Source organism: Juglans microcarpa x Juglans regia, chromosome 5S (assembly GCF_004785595.1).
Source record: "Juglans microcarpa x Juglans regia isolate MS1-56 chromosome 5S, Jm3101_v1.0, whole genome shotgun sequence".
Lineage (NCBI taxonomy): Eukaryota > Viridiplantae > Streptophyta > Magnoliopsida > Fagales > Juglandaceae > Juglans > Juglans microcarpa x Juglans regia.
The window spans coordinates 31509817-31528342 of NC_054603.1; the positions used below are offsets into that span (position 1 = coordinate 31509817).

Genomic DNA, 18526 nt, shown 5'->3' on the forward strand with positions numbered 1-18526 from the left:
TTTTTATTATAATCAGAATTCATAAATAAGCACACAATTAAACGATTCCACCTTGTGACTGGTCTTCAAATACACCTAATTTAAGACCATCTGCATCAAGAAAACCTATCTATTTACCCTAATACACCTAATTTAATTCCATCTCCTCTTCATACGTAAAGTGGGTATTCACTGAACCTCTGCATGCAAAGAAAGGATTAATCTTGCGTTTAAAAAGGAAAAATCATCCATGTGTTGTAACTTGTTATTTATTTGTTTAAATTACAGGAGTATGGCATAGCATGATAAAACGGCAATGAGGATGTTTTTCATCTTTTGAAAAATTAAATGTTCTGAGATTTTTTTTACAAATAATTTTGTTTTCCTCGTCTACCCCCTCGGCCACGGGTTGGGGATGACATTATGAACTAATTAATTAAAAATGATTAACACTGTCATTTTTCATAACACTTTACACAACAATATTTTAAAAAAATAAATATTTTTATAAAATAACTTATAAAAATAACATCATTTTACAAGGAGTGGTGCTAATGTGCTGCCCAATTTCGACCGTTAAGCGTGCCCACTAGTACAAATTTTCTATATTATTTTTTTGTTATTTTTCTTTTCACATTTTTTAAACATTTTTAAATATTTTTAAAAAATAAAAAAAAATACACAAATATATTAAAAAAAAGTCACTTCCTTAACCATTAAATAAAAAAAATTAAAAAAATTTAAATACATGAGCGGTCAAAATGAAAGGGCAAAGTGAGCGGCATACTAACATTTTCCAGATAGATATATTACCTGCCCGCATAAATGCATGCATGCCACTTGTATTCCTATCAAGCTAACGTAAGTAAACATCAATCTCCCTTACAACGAAGAGCAGGAAGATCGAATGCATCCAGTATTCTAAACTTTACTCCAAAAGAGGTTATTGTCTCGAGAGAAAGGGTGTATTTAAGTCCCTCCTACTCTCTCACTGTTTTCAATTGAATCACCAAAGTGACTGTACATCTTGGGTGGGAAATAGACCCCAATAGGGTGCCTCGCAACAGATGTGTTTCCAGCACCTTCCCCTGAACCTTGCACAGTCCAGTCCATCCTGCTAAAAGATACAGGAAAAATGAAATCAGACTACTAATAAAATATCCAAAACCACAAAAAATCGCAAGGACAAATTATCATTTAGGAGGACATATATAGATATATATATATATATATATATATATATATATATATCAGATCAAAATACCAAAACAAACTGAATTCGGAAACCCTGGAGAAATTGGCAAGAAGACAAAATCCATAGAATCCGTTCCAAACTTCCACACCACCTATAACAGAAACTACATCGCCAAGCTAAAATTCCCGGTGCATATATCATCTAAAATTATTAAGGGGATGCCTCTCATTTCTCATAAAAGTTCTTCCCTGCATCCCATGAGTACATCATCTTAATTCATAACACAAACCATGTCACAAATTTTTATTAATATTCCAAAATTAATGTTACACGTGTTTTCCAAATTTAAAAAAAACACTAACACAGTACAAAATATTGGAACTTAAAAGACTTTTTATAAAAAATACATAACATAAATTTTTTGGATCGGTAGGAAAAATATACATAATATATATACAAACACTCATGGACCCATATAAAAAGAATTAGTTTCATTTTGATACTTGGAAAAAAAAAAAAGATATAACATTTGGTGGACTCAATAAGTCCACTGAGGAACCACCTAGCCCGAGCTACTAACAATAGAAATGTTACTAATAATACTGAGGAACCAAAGTTGTAAGGCAATTGGGCCATACTTTGGCTGAATAATATCTTAGCTTGCTTGTAACATACAAGGAAAGATCCTTAACGGACTCCTTAGTCATTCAGGGGACATCCTAATTTTTGCAATTGGAAGTTGTCTCAAATTCATCATTTGCCCAAGCATCAAGCCTTTGTAAAGATATCAAATCCACATGACAAGGAGCAAATAGCTAGATGTAGAAAATGCACACAAGTCAGCAATGGAGCAGCGGGTACATTATGGCTGCTTGTTCAAAAACATTAAAATGGAAAGATGAAGCCCGCAGATGAATACACAAACAAATGATAAAGTTGTACAGAAAAATCCTGAATTAACTAAAATGCAAGAAAACTTTTTTTTTTTTTGATCGGTAAAACTAAAATGCAAGAAAACTATCATTTCAAAGGCATAGACACTGGGAAGAATAAAATCAGCAGCCACCCAATATGTCCCTCGCATATTTGGACAACTACTATTAAAATTGCTCACTGATCTGTCAGTTCCAACCTGCCCAGTCACTTTCGATCAAAAGCCTACACAATGTCAGTTTTTGACACCTGTTGGTTGGGTGGCGGAAGATTTTTCCACTACCAACAAGGGTCAGGATTGAAATACTTCAAATGTTATATATATATATATATATGGCGGTCTATAAGGAGAGGATTATGGTCTGAGAATGTAGTAGAGAAGTTTTTGATCCAAGACTAGCAGAATCATTTTTGTCTATTTTACTCCCACAGATCTGGACTCCCGCAGCTCCCTCTCGGGGTCTTCCTTGCCAGATCACGATTCTTTCCACAATTCTTTCTGCTCCCTCTCCAGGTCGCATTCAATCTAGTTCTGCCAACTGAATTCCAAGCCAACTTTCCAATTGAAGTTCGGAAGCCAGTTTGATTCGAAATCTGACAAGGTTTGAGCGCAATCAAAAGGATTTTTTCTGTTCTACTTCCAGCTTCATCTGTTTCAGAAGCCAGAAGCGATGTGGTAGTGCAGCCCTATTGAGTTATAAGTAATAGTTTTATTAAAAATGGATAGAGTATGTATAAAAGCCTCATCCAAACATCAAGAGCTTGTTTCCAAAAGGACCACCCAAGCCACCTTACCAATGTTTTAAATACCGTACCGGACGCCGTACCGGACGCCATACCGGTCAAGGCACTGGAACGAAATATTTCGGTACCGGTACCGTTTCGGGATAGCGTTTCGGGATAACGTTTCGGGATAGTCGATATATAAATAAATTATATATATAAATATATATATAAATTATATTCCAAAATAAAAGTCTATATATAAATAAATTATATATAAATACATATATATAAATTATAAATAGTCTAGTCTGAATTGGGGGTTAAAAAATAAGCTTGTAATTTGAAAAAATGAAAAAAAAAAAACACAGGCCAAAATATCGGCCTGTACGGGCCGAAATATAGGCTGGTACAGGTCAAAATTGAGGCCGGTACGGTCGGTACCGGCCGATACTGCCGGTATTTGGGCTGGTACGAAAAATAACGGCCGTACCGGCCGGTACGGTACGAAATCCGAAACTATGCACCTTACTCATGGACATTGGTAATGGATGAGCTTAAATTTTTCTTCTTTAAAACCTTGTTCTTAAGGGCGGGGGTCATTGATTTTAATGGACTTAATGTCCACGATTTTCTACTTTCGGTTGTAAACCCTATTTCGGTACTTCTCTATACATCTTGTGTACTTGGCTATGCCTCCTTTTCCTATGAATAAAATTTCTTGATTACCTATATAAAAAAAAAAAAAAAGATTCTTTAACAAAAACCTTAGCAGTATAGCTGCTCCTTTATAAAAGTTAGTAGTGAAAATCTCTTCTAGAGAAATGGAAAATAAAAGCCTAGGCATCTAGCTGCAATATCATAAACTACTGGTTTGCCGCTATTTATCACAGCATGGCTAGTATATCAATCCTATCATCAATTCAACAGCTAATTACATTGAACTAGTTCGTCTGTTTGCGGAACAGCACAACTTTCGGAAAGGATTTTATTAAGTCTGCAGTGACCCATGGACCGACCTTTTCTTCTTCCCATGGGTCATAAGCTAGAATAAATAACCAACACAACAAAAAGTCATACAAGAACTGAATTCCATCATGTTAAAGTCATCTGAAATTTTTTCATACTATTTGCTACAAAGAAACGTCATACTAAGCAATAATAATAATTATAACAACAAGAAGTCATAGTCAATATACTCATAAAGCAAATCAGCAAGTTCAAAATTTTGACATAAATACTTTTCCTCTACTGGTTAATAGAGAGTGGTCTCTAGCATACATAGGTTTCACCCCTTTCCCAATGTTAATAAGAATGACTGACTAATAAAAAAGATTATAATGAAAAATTTGGTTTACCTCATTAATTTATTTTCTTTCAGAAATATTCAAATCTATTATGTAAAATGAGCACATAAATAATACATACAAAAGAATATGTACATATACACACATATATCTATATAAATATTGCGAGTGTGGCCTGCATGTAAGGATAATGCAATGCCTTGAATAAGGTTACAATGACAGATGAACTGCAATACCTGACAACCTCCCTGGTTCACAGCCATACGTCCTTACAACACAGGTATTGACTTAAAATGCTTTTACTAAATCATAAAAAAAAAAAATTTCTTGATGAGTAAGATAAAGACTTTATTAATAAAGAGGATGTGACCCCAGTGCATGGTAAGCATACATGAATCCACTTAACAAACATAAGGGATTCTAAGCGGGTTTTATCCATCATCCCAAGGACCATAGAGAAATGCGAGTGGAATAAAAGATGGGAAATTTGGCTTGAGTGCATCATCACCGAAAGAATAACATGCAACAGAAAATGTAAATACTATTCCCTTCTATCTTCTTCTATTCTGGGAAAAATTTACAGTAAAATGTGTCAAGTCAGTAGAAATACGCAGGTATCATGAGTATTGGCAGAGACATTCCAAACCATCACAGCTCACACTAGTCAAGGAGGCAACATAAAAATACTTTACCCTATTCTATCAAAATGTCCCAGCAATGATATATGCCACAGAAAACCAAGATTTCAGACTTGCAGGTTAATATAAAAAGGATAAAAGAGTAGCACACTTACTTGGACCAACAATTAGCAGGAGCCATCTCAAATGGATGTTTACTTCCAGAGCTGGGACTACGATAAATAATTTCATTCTGTGTAGATTCTTCAGGAGGTTTGAGAGCAAAATGGTTTTCATTTCCTGACAATGGTGGAGAGAAAGCTTTCTGTAGCCAGGGGTCATTATCACTTGAACCAGTAACAGGGCTGAATGGCGCAGCATTCCCATTACCAAGAAAAACGTTCTGAGGAGAATGAATGCCAGAAAGGACATGGTCCCCATTTGTAAACAGTGAAGCCGTAGTTTTATAAGAAGGATGAACAAAATCTTCTTTGTTTGATTTGTTCTGTTCTGGGGGTAAAATCCAGCTAACAGGGCCACCTACTAAACCTAGACCATCCTGACCAAGAGGAGAAGTATTCCACATCTGCCATGTTCCTGCCTCATTTGAAGTAGCATCATTAACAGGTAAAGTGTGCAAATCTTGGGTCCTATGGGTACTTGGAAACCATGTAGAAGTATTATGCTTTTCTTGTGGCATTGGATACTCAATTGGAGATGGCTTGTTGACATCAGATGAAGCAGATACTTTTTTTAATGAATAAGGCCTTTCCAATCCCATGTCTGTTGCAAAGCCAGTGCCAAGGTCTAACTGAAAATTATCAAGCGACTCTGAAACAGGCCCAAGCAAGGATACTGGATCGGGAACATAGCAAGGGTCTTCAAAAAGGTCTGGCTCTTCATGTATAAATTCAGAGGATGATTCTCGAAAATGAGGAAAGATTGGTCCAGTTGCAGGTGAAAAACCTAAACTGCTGCTTGTGGATCCATTTGGATAAGTAGACAGTGTAAATGGTGATGGCAGCCCGAAGTTTATTGGATTATTATATGATTCTGTCGATGATTTTTGACTGCAAAACTGTGGGCTTTGGACATCGCCTTGAAACTTTGTATTTGGTCTGCTTATGACATTTGGATTTGATAAAGGAACAGATGAAGATCGAGTAAATAATTGTTGCCATGATTTTTTAGGTGTCACCCTAGGTTGTGGTTCTGATAGCACCTGCAGGTCAACAGCTCAACCTTGTAACAGCAGTTCTTCTAGTGAATGCTTTGATACAATCCACCTAAGATTATCATGCATGACATGCCATTGGGACTCAACCAAGTGGCTGCTTAACACAATAGTCCCAACAAACCTAAGCTTTTGACATAGAGAAAATACCCTTTTTTTGGGTGGGGGGAGGGGGACGGTTGGGGATCATTTATGAGTACATAAAGATTTAAACAATAATAGAGAGATATCAAACCTATAACTGGTGCTAAAGCTTGTAATACAAATTTAGGTCCAAATTTAGAAAATAAAGCTTAAATGTCAATCGAGACAAAGGAGCAAACTTAATACTTATTAAAAACACACAAGTAAGATGCTTACCTAAACATTTTACCATACAAAGAAATTTCTGACTTTCCCAAAAGAAGAGCTTAGATATACAGAATAAATTATGGACTGCAAAGCACATGCAATCCGCACGATAGAGAGAATCAATTGGGATAAGACAAATACCTTCTTTTATAAGTAAAATGAAGACCAAAGGTTGTATCCCATATGATAAAAAAAAAAATTAAATATTTACAAGGCACCCAGATAACATGCTAGAACTACATGTTATAGTAACTAGAGAGCAAAGACAACTTACAGGGCGAGTGATGGTCTTGTCATCTCCATTTGTACTCAGTTTTCCAGCTACATGCTCATGTGAAAATAGATCTTTCTTATGAGCAAAATTATGGACGTGATCTACTGAGCTGTTAGACTTGTTTTCCTTTGAAATTGTGGCAGGAGTATTAAATGGTCTAGAAGAGGAAAAAATCGTACCCCTCATATGATCCAGATACCTAGTTCCATAATTTCCACGGCTAAAATTGTTTGCAGATATATTTTTCATCCCATGTCCAGTTTCGGTGCTCTGGCCTCTAATGCCATCTGTCCCAAATTTCTGATGTTCCCGACGATCAGTTTCACTTTTCTTTTCCAATTCTCTCTTTTGCTCACTTTCCTTACCTGCTCTCTTCTCTAACTCTTCTGCATCAGAATTGCTCTTACTTGACCCTTTGTCCTTATCTTTCCTTCTTTCCTGACGCTTCTTTTCTGCTTCCTTCTTACCATCTTTTTCCCTGACAGGTGGTGATGTTTTGCCACGATCTTTTTCAGCATCCATTTTCTCATCTCTCAGTCTCCTACGTTCCTCCACTAGCCTTGCAACCTCCTCCCTCTGCTTTTGCTCTTCCTCCTCCAAAAGTTCCTTCTCTAACCTAGCCTGTCTCTTCTCTTCGGCTTTTCTGCGTGCTTTCTCTCCTCTACTTTCATGATAGTTCAACCCATTCTCGCCCTTATTAGCCATCATAGCCCGATGCTCAGCATCAGTCAAACTATCTTCCCCTGATGAACTAATCCTAAAAGCCTTTCTCCAAAGCCACCTAATGCTCAAGAGAAAAGATGTCAGCGGCTTGCACACACAAATAACAACCCCTGAGTAAGAATTCTCTGCCAAACAATGTTCATCTCCTCCAAAAACATCACTCCCATTCTTCCTCCAATAACTAGAGTTTCCTAAAACAGACCCACTGACCCAATTTTCATTCTCCGACCAATCCTGACCACACATCCATCCATTTTCAGACCACACCTTACCATTCAATAAGCTCCCTCCTTTTCCAACCAAATCCTTAATAATCCCGTTATTTCCCACACCAGGCAGTAGAGGCAAGTCCAGAACTGGCCGCTTCGAATTATGCCCACAATATGAACACATAAAACGGCCACCACCAGGATTCTGATCCCTATAGGGATTCAAGCAGTTCCTGCACCGCCTAGTTGCGGTTTTCCGAAGCTTCTGCAATTCTATTGCTTCAAACCTCTTCTTCTCCCTGAGCCGTGCACTCCTGCGAACCCGCCAGGCTGACAGCTGAGGCATCAAAATCTCATACCAGAAGAGAGTAATCAAAAGCACGAACACGCAGGCCAGCCTTGGCGACGTAATCTCAAAACGAAATGCGGGCGGTAAAAGCTGAGAGAGAGCCCAAAGTCCTATGAGTGGAATAACTAACCAAGGTAGCATCATAGCGACCCGGCGAGACCACTTCTGAATCACACACAGTATACACATTATCCTCTACCCCACGCCTTTCTTCCCCGTCTCAATCGAACACAAAATAAAAATCTTAAAATCAAGAAAAGCCTCCAAGCTCCTGCTCAAAAAATGCTTCAAAGGGAAACCCTAACCCTAATTCTTCACAGAAATCAAATACCAAAAGATACTAATTCGCGGAAACTTGAAGAACCCTAAGAGCATTAACAAACCATTACCACCATTAGTGTTTCCACAATAGAAAATTAATCGGAGAACTAAGCTAGAAAAAAATATTAATCAGCTTAGGGTATCGGTAGCAGCTCCTCCGGTTGTGGGGAGGTATACTCAATCGATTGGGTGTGGAGGGACTTGGAGACTTACAGATTTGGAGCCCATGGAGAATATAACATGAGAGCCGAATTTCCAAGAAGCAATTGGGAGCCGGTGAGAGACTCGGTGGCGCGGTTACTTCGTTTCTTTACCAGCGAAGAAACTGTGATAACAGAGAGAGAGAGAGAGAGAGAGAGCGCGTAATAGATAAGAACTAGAACGAGGAATGCAGAAATGAAATAAAATGAACTGGGGCTGAAAAATTATAATGGCAATTGTTGAACCGGCGTCATGGACCGGACCTTTATTGGTTGATTTGGTAAAAAGGAGTCGAAGGGTTACGTAATCTCCACGAAATTGGATCATTTCATTCGAAGTGTCAAAATTGTGGAGGGCAAAAAATAATCTTCTTACATTTATTGAATAGATATTTTACTTTGAATAATTATATTTTCAAATTGGTATATCAAGCATATATTATAAAGTATTTACATGACATAATTTGATTTATAAGATTTAAATTTTAAAATTTAAATCTTAGAAATCTGATCTTACTATTTAAATAATATAAATATCATACTCAACACACCGGCTTAAGAATATAATAACTCTTTTAATTTTAATGTTATTCACGCTAAATATGGTTTATTCTCATTAAAAAAAAAAAAAAAAAAAAAAAGAGTTCTACTTACAAAGTGGTGGTGTAAATTATATACATTTTATGTTGTCAAAATATGGTAAGAGCTGTTTGAGATTTAAAATATTTGTAGTCTTGAGTTGAAAATATGTCCTCTATGACAACTTGCAAAATAAAATTATCTTTAAAGAATAACTACTACATGTCTCAATAATAAAGACCAAATGCGAGAGTGATAGAGAGACAGAGATCTTAACATTAAAATGGTTTCAAATAACAATTAGACCGTGACAGTACCATATTGACCAATTCAATACGTGTTTTCTTTTTAACTTCTATATATTGACCAATTAATTTAAGTCTAATTCGTATAATATTATTGGCTATTTGATGATATATATAAATTGACCTAACTAGTGCAAACGTGCAATGCAAGGGACGCTAGCTATTCGCCAAAATCATTGGTTCTTTGGAATTTAAGGAAGCCATGCATATAAGAAATGGACTTGGTGGAAACAACTCGTGAATACTCTTTGTTGATCATCAATCTCCTTAATTCTGGTCTCTGAAGTCTCGAGTGTCTGACTGATCTTCGCCTTAAGAATAATTAGCTACATTTTAGTCCATTACTCCAGCTACATGTTGGGAAAGCTAATTTGTCTTCTTGTTTATTTTCTTTTAAGACTTTGATTGGTTATACAGTTCAGATAAGATAAGATGAGATATTTTATTAAAAGTTGAATAAAATATTATTATAATATTATTTTAATTTTGAGGTTTGAAAAAGTTAAATTATTTATTATATTTTATGTGGAAGTTTAGAAAAATTATAATGATTATATGAGATGAGATAAGATAGTTTGATTTTATGTAACTAAACTAGCTAGCCCTAAATCAACAATCTAGCTAATAGCATAAGGTTAAATAGGGAGAACGATTAAAACGAAGTTGCTGGCCATTGGCTAGCATATATTATATTTATATATAGATATTTATATATAATAGCCTCATGAATCAGTCAAGATACTGCCTTATTTATTTTCACAAATGAGATGAGATGAGATGAGATGAGACTAAAGTTTAAAGTTGAATAAAATATTATTAAAATTAGGATATTGAAGACAAATGGAAGGTTGTCTGACAAATATTATATATATATATATATTATTAGCCTTACCATCATTTTAGCTTGATAAATGTGATAATTAATTAAGTTATTTATTGAATATGTTAATGGTAATGGACAAGGCAGAAAAGAATGTGGGACTCGTAGACCACACAGGTCTTCACTTCGGGTGTGAATTAAGGAAACCGCAAGACAAAGATAATTTATAATCTGCCTCTTTGCTCGCACAGCTATTTACATATACACACTACTACTTAAAAGGAAACTGCCACACAAATAACGTCCACCACTAGTATATGTGCTATAAGAAAACTGCTTATTTGTGATTAGTTATTTTCTACGAAATGATTATTTTCTGTTAAAATGAGTCTGTTTTCTTCATAAATAGTCATTCTCATCGCAAATAATCCATCATAAATACTTATTTTTCTTATACTAACATACTTATATAATGATTCTACCAGTACACATAAGACATAACTATTAATAACTATTATAAACTAATCCGAACTACTACTATTAACTGTCTTTGCAAGGCACTGTCGATCCACGTCTAAATGCCACTGCCCATTATCCCAGATGTTCCATATCAGCAATATATAACGTTGAACATCCTTAAAAACGGCTACTAATTTACATAATAAGTACTCCTATCTCCACAGTCTGCATATTTCCGGAGGCTACGTACGGGTTCTATCAGAATGTTCTGAGTTGTGATATGTGATTGGACGATGCTACGGTGTCCGAGGATTTGTACCGATCGACAGTTGTGAGAATATATCAATTGTGGCTTTAACTTCACTTGCGAAGACTTGGCGAGATGTTTCGATCTCTCGAACCTGGAAGAAGTTGGTCCTTAAAGAACCGTACGTACGGATGCTATTTTCAAAATACTCGAGAAAGATGTTCAGATCGAAAGATGGAGAGAGCATTCTTAACAAGTAATTAAAGGGGTTTTGGAACTTTTTACCAGCTTGTAGGTAGATTTTTTATTAATATTGAAATGGGTATGATGCTAGATATTTAGTTAGTGAATAAAAAATTTAGATAAAATTTTAAATAAGTTTAATCTCAATTTTTGGTTATTAGCATTAAATGATCTTTGAAAATATGATTTTTTTAATATTAATTTAATTAGAATATAATTATTATTAATATTAAATTGGTGTAATTAAAAATGTGATATAAATAAATTAAATAAAAAATTATTAATTTAATAATATTTTATTATTAGATAGAGAATGAATGTCTAATCTAATGTAAGAATTGAATTTAAATGAAATAGATAAATATAAAAAATTATGATATTGATTAAATTTTAAAGATAGATTTCACTAAGTAAGGATGCTCTAACATCAGTTCAAAGTACGTCAGATACAGTTATCATTTTTCATTTGATAATTAGCCCTCTGAATGGTTATCAAGATATTTACGTTGGAAACAACAAAGTTAGACATTTTTTTTCTTTATGTAACTTTCTTTTTACATTAATCTTCCCGATTTATATATGATGTCAATTACGCAGAACCTTGACCATCACGGCCAGCCTCCGACACTGACCGTTGATAGATCAAATCAGCAAGTTGTGGCCGTAACTTGTCTTTCCAAATTTGTTGACCAGATCCAATCGCCCTTTCCCTCCCCTGTATCTCAACCACCACCAGACTATCCGTTAACCGGTATATTTGGATTGTCACCACCAGATCGCCATTCTGTCCCTCCAGCTTCGCTCCCCAATCCTTTCTCCTCACCACCACATTCTCCGTCTCAGACATCTCTCCGATTCTCTGGATTATCCTCTCCGGTCTCTCCTCCGACATGAATCGCTCCCCGCCCAACGAAGTCTCGGGGTCATTGAAGAAACCGGACAGGTCGAAACCGGTCGAGAACGAGATCAGATCGAAAGCATTAACGTACTTGGAGTTCTCGTCGTCCCCGTGGTCCTTCAGGGCAAAACCGTCATCTTTGTCGTCGTGGAACTCAACCTCCTTATACCCTTTCTTGAACCAAGGGTCCCGAATGATCTCATCGACCGTGATCCTCGTCTCCGGATTAGGGTCTAGTAGGCGCGAGATGAAGCGGCGTAGTTCGGGAGACGTCCATTTCGGGAACCGAAAGTCTCCCTTGTTGATCTTCCGGTACATTACCATGAGGTTGGGGTCGCTGAACGGAAGGTAACCTGCGTTCAGTACGTACAGGATGACGCCGCATGACCAGACATCCGCCTTCGTACCGTCGTAGCCTTTCTTGGAGAGAATCTCTGGCGCGACGTAAGCCGGCGTTCCGCACAGGGTGTGTAGCATGCCATCCGGTTGGACCTGGTCGTTGACGGCGCTAAGTCCAAAATCGGAGACCTTCAGATTCCAGTTCTCGTCGAGGAGGAGGTTCTCGGGCTTGAGGTCCCGGTGAAAGACGCCTCGAGAGTGGCAGTATCCGACGGCGGAGATAAGCTGTTGGAAGTAACGACGGCTGAGATCCTCGCTGAATCGTCCATTGGTGATCTTGGCGAAGAGCTCGCCGCCTTTGGCTAACTCCATGACGAAGAAGATCTTGGACTTGGTGGCGAGGACCTCGAAGAGCTTTACGGTGTGGGGGTGGTGCAGCCTGCGCATGATGGAAATCTCCCGCTTAATATTTTCAGCGAGACCACCCTTGACAATCTTGCGCTTGCTCACCACCTTGATCGCCACGCTCTGACCCGTAACTACGTTCCTGGCGTGGTACACCTTGGCGAAGGCCCCGTAGCCAAGCAGCTTCCCCAGCTCGTATTTCCCAAACAAAGTGATCACCTCCAACGACGACAAGTCCGGATCTCCAGTCGACGACGACGGAGTTTCAGAGGCGGAATCCTGGACCATGATCTGAATATCCGGCATCGGAGAGAGAGACGAAAAAGGGCCTGGTAGTTTGTCTGTTGAAGGGAAGGGAAGGAATGGGAAGAAGCAGGTAGCTGGAGGAAACCAAGCATATGTTGTTGTTACGGTCTGCAAATATGTATATATATATACGTATATGTTTTACTGAAAAAAATACTGGTCCATCTAAGTGTACGTACTGTTGCGGGAAAAACACGGTTACTGTTACGAATATTCTAAGAAAGTGTGATGAGATGATAAATAGACCAGAGTGCGGAATTTCGGGCACGACTTTTCATCTTTGGTTACGTGACGGAGGTAAAGGTTACGTTTGGATAATTTATAGGTATTGAGAATATTTGTAAATAGTAGTAAAAAAATAATAAAAAAGAAATAATAAAATATTAAAAAATAGGTGAAAAGTAATAAATAGTAAAAAAATAGATAAAAAGTAATAATAAAGTAAATAATAGTAGTGAAAATATCTCAAATACTCTTACTTGTCAAACACACCCAAAATGAAATAAATGGTAGGGAGTTAGAATAAAATTTTATTGTAATATAATTTTTATTTTAAAATTTTAAAAAAATTAAATTATTTATTATATTTTATATAAAAATTTAAAAAATTATAATAATTATATGAAATAAAATAAGATAATTTAATTTTACTTATCAGACCAGTCCTTAGAAATGTGGCGGGGGAAGAACGAGTCACGCAGACCACATGTTACACATGTCCACAAAAACAGGTAGAAATTTATGATTTTGTTAATGCATTATGCCAAATCGGTAACGTTAACACATGCAGCACGGCCAGCTACTCGATCGGGCGGCATGGGGCGCGCGGGGGAGCTTTTTGTCATGCTTTATACACTAAAGGCCTTTTGCGCCTAAAGCATTTCGGTCGATATTTAAAGTGATGCTAAAAAATATAATTTGCTACGAAATTAAACTCATTCTAAATTTCATCACAAATGCTATCATACGGTGATTCCAATAATATTTTTTTTTTTTTTTTTTTATTGAAGCGAAGTTTTAAATTTTTTCTACTTTTTTGGTCACAACAAAAATCACTACAAGAAAAATAATTTTTTGCTGACCAATGTTTTTGCGACAATTTTAATTTAATCGCAAAAAGTCAATTTTTTTTTTTGCATTCTCTCCATTTTATTTCTAATAAGTAAAAATTTGTCACTAAAATTAACTTTTTGCCACCAAATTAAAATTATTGTCGCGAATAATTTGGATAGAAAAAGTAATTCCAACACTTTGATTTGTTTTACGGCGACGTTAATTTGTCGTTAAATGGTCTATATGATATTTAATCATTTGCGACGACTATTTAAGTATTTGTAGCGACATTATACTGCCGCAAAAGGTAGATTTTAAAAACAAAAAGGTGAAAAATCATTTCTTCCCCCCCCCCCCCCCCCGCGCCCCATTGTCTGTGTCTCTGTTTCTTTTTCTTTCTCTCCCATTCTGTCATTCAAATTCCATCTTAACATCCTCTCTCTCTCTTGTATGCCACTGTCGCGCTCCAACACACCGGTAAGTCGTCCTCTCCCTTTTTGGGATGGTTTCTTTCGTTGGCATTTTTGTCTTTTGGGCATTGTTTTGTTTTCAATTCAATTTAGGTATTTTTAGTCTGAGTCTGAGTCTTTCTCACCGATCTCTCTCGCACATCTCTTTCTCTATTTCACTCTCCACCTTTTTCTCTTTCCAAAAAAACTATGGATGTAGGTCATCTTCCATGGTTTATCTCCACTTGCGACCTAGACATTGATTTCCTTTGAAGTAGGTCTTCTTTTGTATTCATTTGCGGTTTGGAAGAGGATTTTTGTTACTTTTTTTCTGTGTTTTTTTAAGTTGTCTTCTTTTGCTGCTTGGGAGCTTGTTTTGATTATTGTTTGTTTGTTGATTTCTTCAATGAGGGTTTTGGGCAAGCTTTCTGGGTTCATGTGAGCATTGTGCAGATGGATTTGTCAAGGATGCTTCAAAATCATTTATGGATTTCTCTCTCTCTCGTTACCGAACGACCAAAGACAATAATATGATTGCGTTGTTGAGAGGCTTTTTGTTTATGAAACATATTTGATCTAAAAAGTTGGTTAGGACTGAGCTGTGGGGTGGATATGGTGAGTAGAGTGTTCTCTTGTGCTATACACTTATTATTTTGTTCTTCAATGAGGGTTTTGATTATTCATTTTCTTCTGATTCAGGCATGTTGCTTATTTCTTCCATTTTAGTTTGTATATTATTTTACCTTCTTTTTATATTTTTTTTTTCTTTTTGATTAGGTGAGATAACATTTATATTGGATTGGTAGCCTTGTGAGTTTCTATTCTTATTTCTCGTATTAATTCATATGTTCTTGCCCTATGGTATTCCCGATCTATTGATGCTTAAAACTATTTCCAATGTTTTAATGGTGAGTCCTGTGACTTGTTGAAGACATTCACAGTTTATTGAGAATTTTTTTTAAAAAAATGAGGATTCTAACCTTGAGGATTAGGTAGTGGGTGGAATGAAATTTGATAATTGATTTTGTACACGTTTTATGAGCTTCGGGTTATCTTTGTGGGCATTTAAGTTTGATTGAAAAACTAGACACAAAACAGCATATGAAGTGTGTGACGACCAAGACTTTCTAGGCTTTTGTACATATATTTTTTAAAGAGCCCATGAGAGTTTTGGCCTTGTAGGAAATTAGGGTTTTGAGGCCCAATGCAATTAGGGCTCACACCCAATTTGAGGTGTATGCATGGTGCTTGACATCCAATAAAGTTAAGAGTAGAACTTGATAAATCTAGATAGAAATAAGGGAAGAGAGGTGAGAAGGACCTACGAATTTTGGCTTACACGCCTATCATAGGAAAAACTAGCACCTTTGCCATGTGTCATGCATGTATGAAGATCTTTACTTGTGGAAGGAAGCCTTTGACACATGTCGCCATGGGGAAAGGAACCTAAAAGGAAATTATTAGGAATATGGGAAAGTAGAACTAAGAAAGGCCAAAGGCCATGGATGGCAACAATGGGGGAGCAAAAAAGTTGCTTTTTGCCAAGTATCTTCCATGCATGAAAGTAGGTAAAAAGGTTTTTCTAGAAAGAAGCAAGATCAAGCTTGGAGGAAGGCTACACACCCAAGGCTTCTAGAAGGATACTTTGTATAAGAAATCCCTTGAAGTGGATGGCTAGGGCAAGGTACTTTGTGCCAAAAAGAATCAATCACTTGTTTATCCAAAAGTGTGGTGAAAAGAAAATCTCCTAGGGAAATGTAGGGTTTCGGTAGCCCATGCAATGTACACACACTCCACATGCCACTTGGCACACATGCACAATTGTAAGAGATGGAGGGAAACTTGATTTTAGTAAAAGACCCTTTAGCCATAAGATACATTGAACCATGACATGAAAAGAAATGGCAAAAGAGGAAGTGAGATTTGGTTTTGAGGGAGAGGACGCCACATGCAAGAGATGTCTTAGGGTTTTTCAACTCAATCCAATGATGAGCTAGAAAGAATAGGTGATAGAGCTATACGCCACTTGGCAACCATGCATGAGTATGCTTCATGCAAGAGGCTTATTGAAATGTCTATAAAAGGGGACAAACCGAAAACCCTAGGACCTTTGGCCATTTTATGTTTCTCTTGTGATTTTCGATCACTACACAATTCCTCACTTGGAAGTTAAGCAAAGCTAGGAGATATTTTCAAGACGAGAGACTAGAAGGTATGAAGCAACTTTTCCCTTACTACACACACACACGTGTGCACAGATTGAATGGAGAGGAAGTTTTGGTTTGAGTCAAGTTCATCTAGAACTTATACTCTCACACACGCACACTTGAGCTAGATGGATTTAGCTTGTATTTTGAAAGATTACTCCACATGAAACATGCCTACACTCACACAGTTAGAATAAGATTTTTTTTTCAAGAAATATAATATAACCTTATTTGTCTTAAAGTTTTAAAAATATGGTGTCTTGAGGAAAGAGGGTCATGACACTAGTGAGTTGTAGCTAAGGTTTCTATTGGAGGGCAAGTTTCGGATTCAAGGGGGAAGGGTCTGAAACCTTGGGGTTTTTCTTGAGCAAGGATCCTAACTAGTATTGTATATGATTTTTTAGCTTGCTTATTATAAAAATACATTTTGGATTTTTGTAAGTATGCCTCTAATTTGTACTTGGATATTTTATGCATATGGTTTGTTAACTTGTTGATTGATTCGATTTTTGTATGATTGTTTGGAACTTGATGTTCTTCCATGTGTTATGAACTTCTTTGCTATGATTATTTTAAAGCATGATTGAAATGGTTTAAGGAAGATGCGTATGATATGAAAGAGGGAGTAAGAAAGCCATGTTAGGGTTCAGTTTTACAATGTTGGTTTATACATGAATGGTTGTCACTCAAACGTTTTAGTATGAGACTAAACTCATGAAAATATTGTCCATGATCACAAGGAAGGGTTTCGGCCACCCATGAGAAATTGTTATTAAAGGTTTTTGTTCAATGCATTAGAAGATTCTAAGTTCATAAAAATTGATTGAAATGCATATCTACTAAGATAAGAGGTTTCAGCCAACCCCATGAATGAAGCATGATCATTGGTGTCTTAAGATTGATGTGATACAAATGATGTTTTGGTTAGGCTAGGGTTTTATGTGTTTCGGCCCTTACATGATGATGATTGGAATGTATGCCTTTGATAGATATGCATGCCTTGAGTAAGTATAAAGGAACATGTTCATATGTTCTAATATTTTCAAGCCGTAACGCGATATGTATTTTATGAATGAATGTTTTATGATTATTATGATAAAGGCATCTCATGGTTATGATGAAGCATTTTGGTATTTCATGTATCTCATGAAAGTTCTAAGGTCCATTGTAATGTCACATGCATTGGGATTGTGAAAACTCATTTTTGAAAGAAAAAGAGTCTTTTTAAAAGATAAATTTTTTATCATGACCCCAAATGTTGGGACGGAAAAAATGTCCTAGTGGAACTTCTCTGTCCTCTCAGGAGTGCTTAAAATGGAGGAATACCCCTGGGTCGATGAAGTACTGTCGACTGATCTCGACTGGTACCTAAAAGAAAAGGATACCGGAGCTGGATCGCACCTAAAGCTAGTGGGTGCACCTACAGTGAAGGCAAAATGCGAGCTGCCGTATATGAAACTCAAGACGTAGTCACCTTGGTCAAAGTGGCTAATGGTTGATGCGGTAACTAGCAGGGAACACACGATGCATAGAGTAGCCATGAGGTATCCAATGTTATGTCATGATATGATATGTTATAAGTCAAGAAACGCTACGAACTCATAAGTATGAAATGAAAAAAGCATGTTTTCGAAAGTCAAGGTTATGAAAGTCATGTTTTTATACAAAGTCTTTGAAAGGTCAAGAGCATATGTACAAGTTCATGTCCATGCATTCATTGTTAAGTCTGCTTCATATGCTTATAATATCTGTTGCACGTTATTTGTTTACTTACTAAGATTTCTCGAAATCTCCCTATTGT

General features: G+C 36.6%; 2 protein-coding genes across 4 annotated transcripts; both read right to left on the reverse strand.

Annotated features, from left to right (window-relative positions):
• Positions 1 to 672: 672 nt before the first annotated feature.
• On the reverse strand, positions 673 to 8626 carry LOC121268095. 3 transcript variants are annotated; one of them, XM_041172223.1, is made up of 4 exons: positions 8429 to 8626; positions 6614 to 8259; positions 4931 to 5976; positions 673 to 1096 (listed from the first exon to the last, which is right to left on the reverse strand). In XM_041172223.1, the coding sequence occupies exons 2-4, from the start codon at positions 8081 to 8083 to the stop codon at positions 949 to 951; spliced, it is 2664 nt and encodes an 887-aa protein (XP_041028157.1). In that variant the 5' UTR covers positions 8084 to 8259; positions 8429 to 8626; the 3' UTR covers positions 673 to 948. The 3 variants fall into 3 exon arrangements, with proteins under 3 accessions (XP_041028157.1, XP_041028158.1, XP_041028156.1); XM_041172224.1 differs by having other exon boundaries at positions 673 to 1093; positions 6614 to 8626; XM_041172222.1 differs by having other exon boundaries at positions 6614 to 8626.
• A 2887-nt stretch (positions 8627 to 11513) lies between these two features.
• On the reverse strand, positions 11514 to 13286 carry LOC121268541 (CBL-interacting serine/threonine-protein kinase 14-like). The gene has a single exon (XM_041172856.1). It carries the CDS (start codon positions 13014 to 13016, stop codon positions 11658 to 11660), a length of 1359 nt encoding a protein of 452 aa, XP_041028790.1. The 5' UTR covers positions 13017 to 13286; the 3' UTR covers positions 11514 to 11657.
• Between the last annotated feature and the right edge of the window lie 5240 nt (positions 13287 to 18526).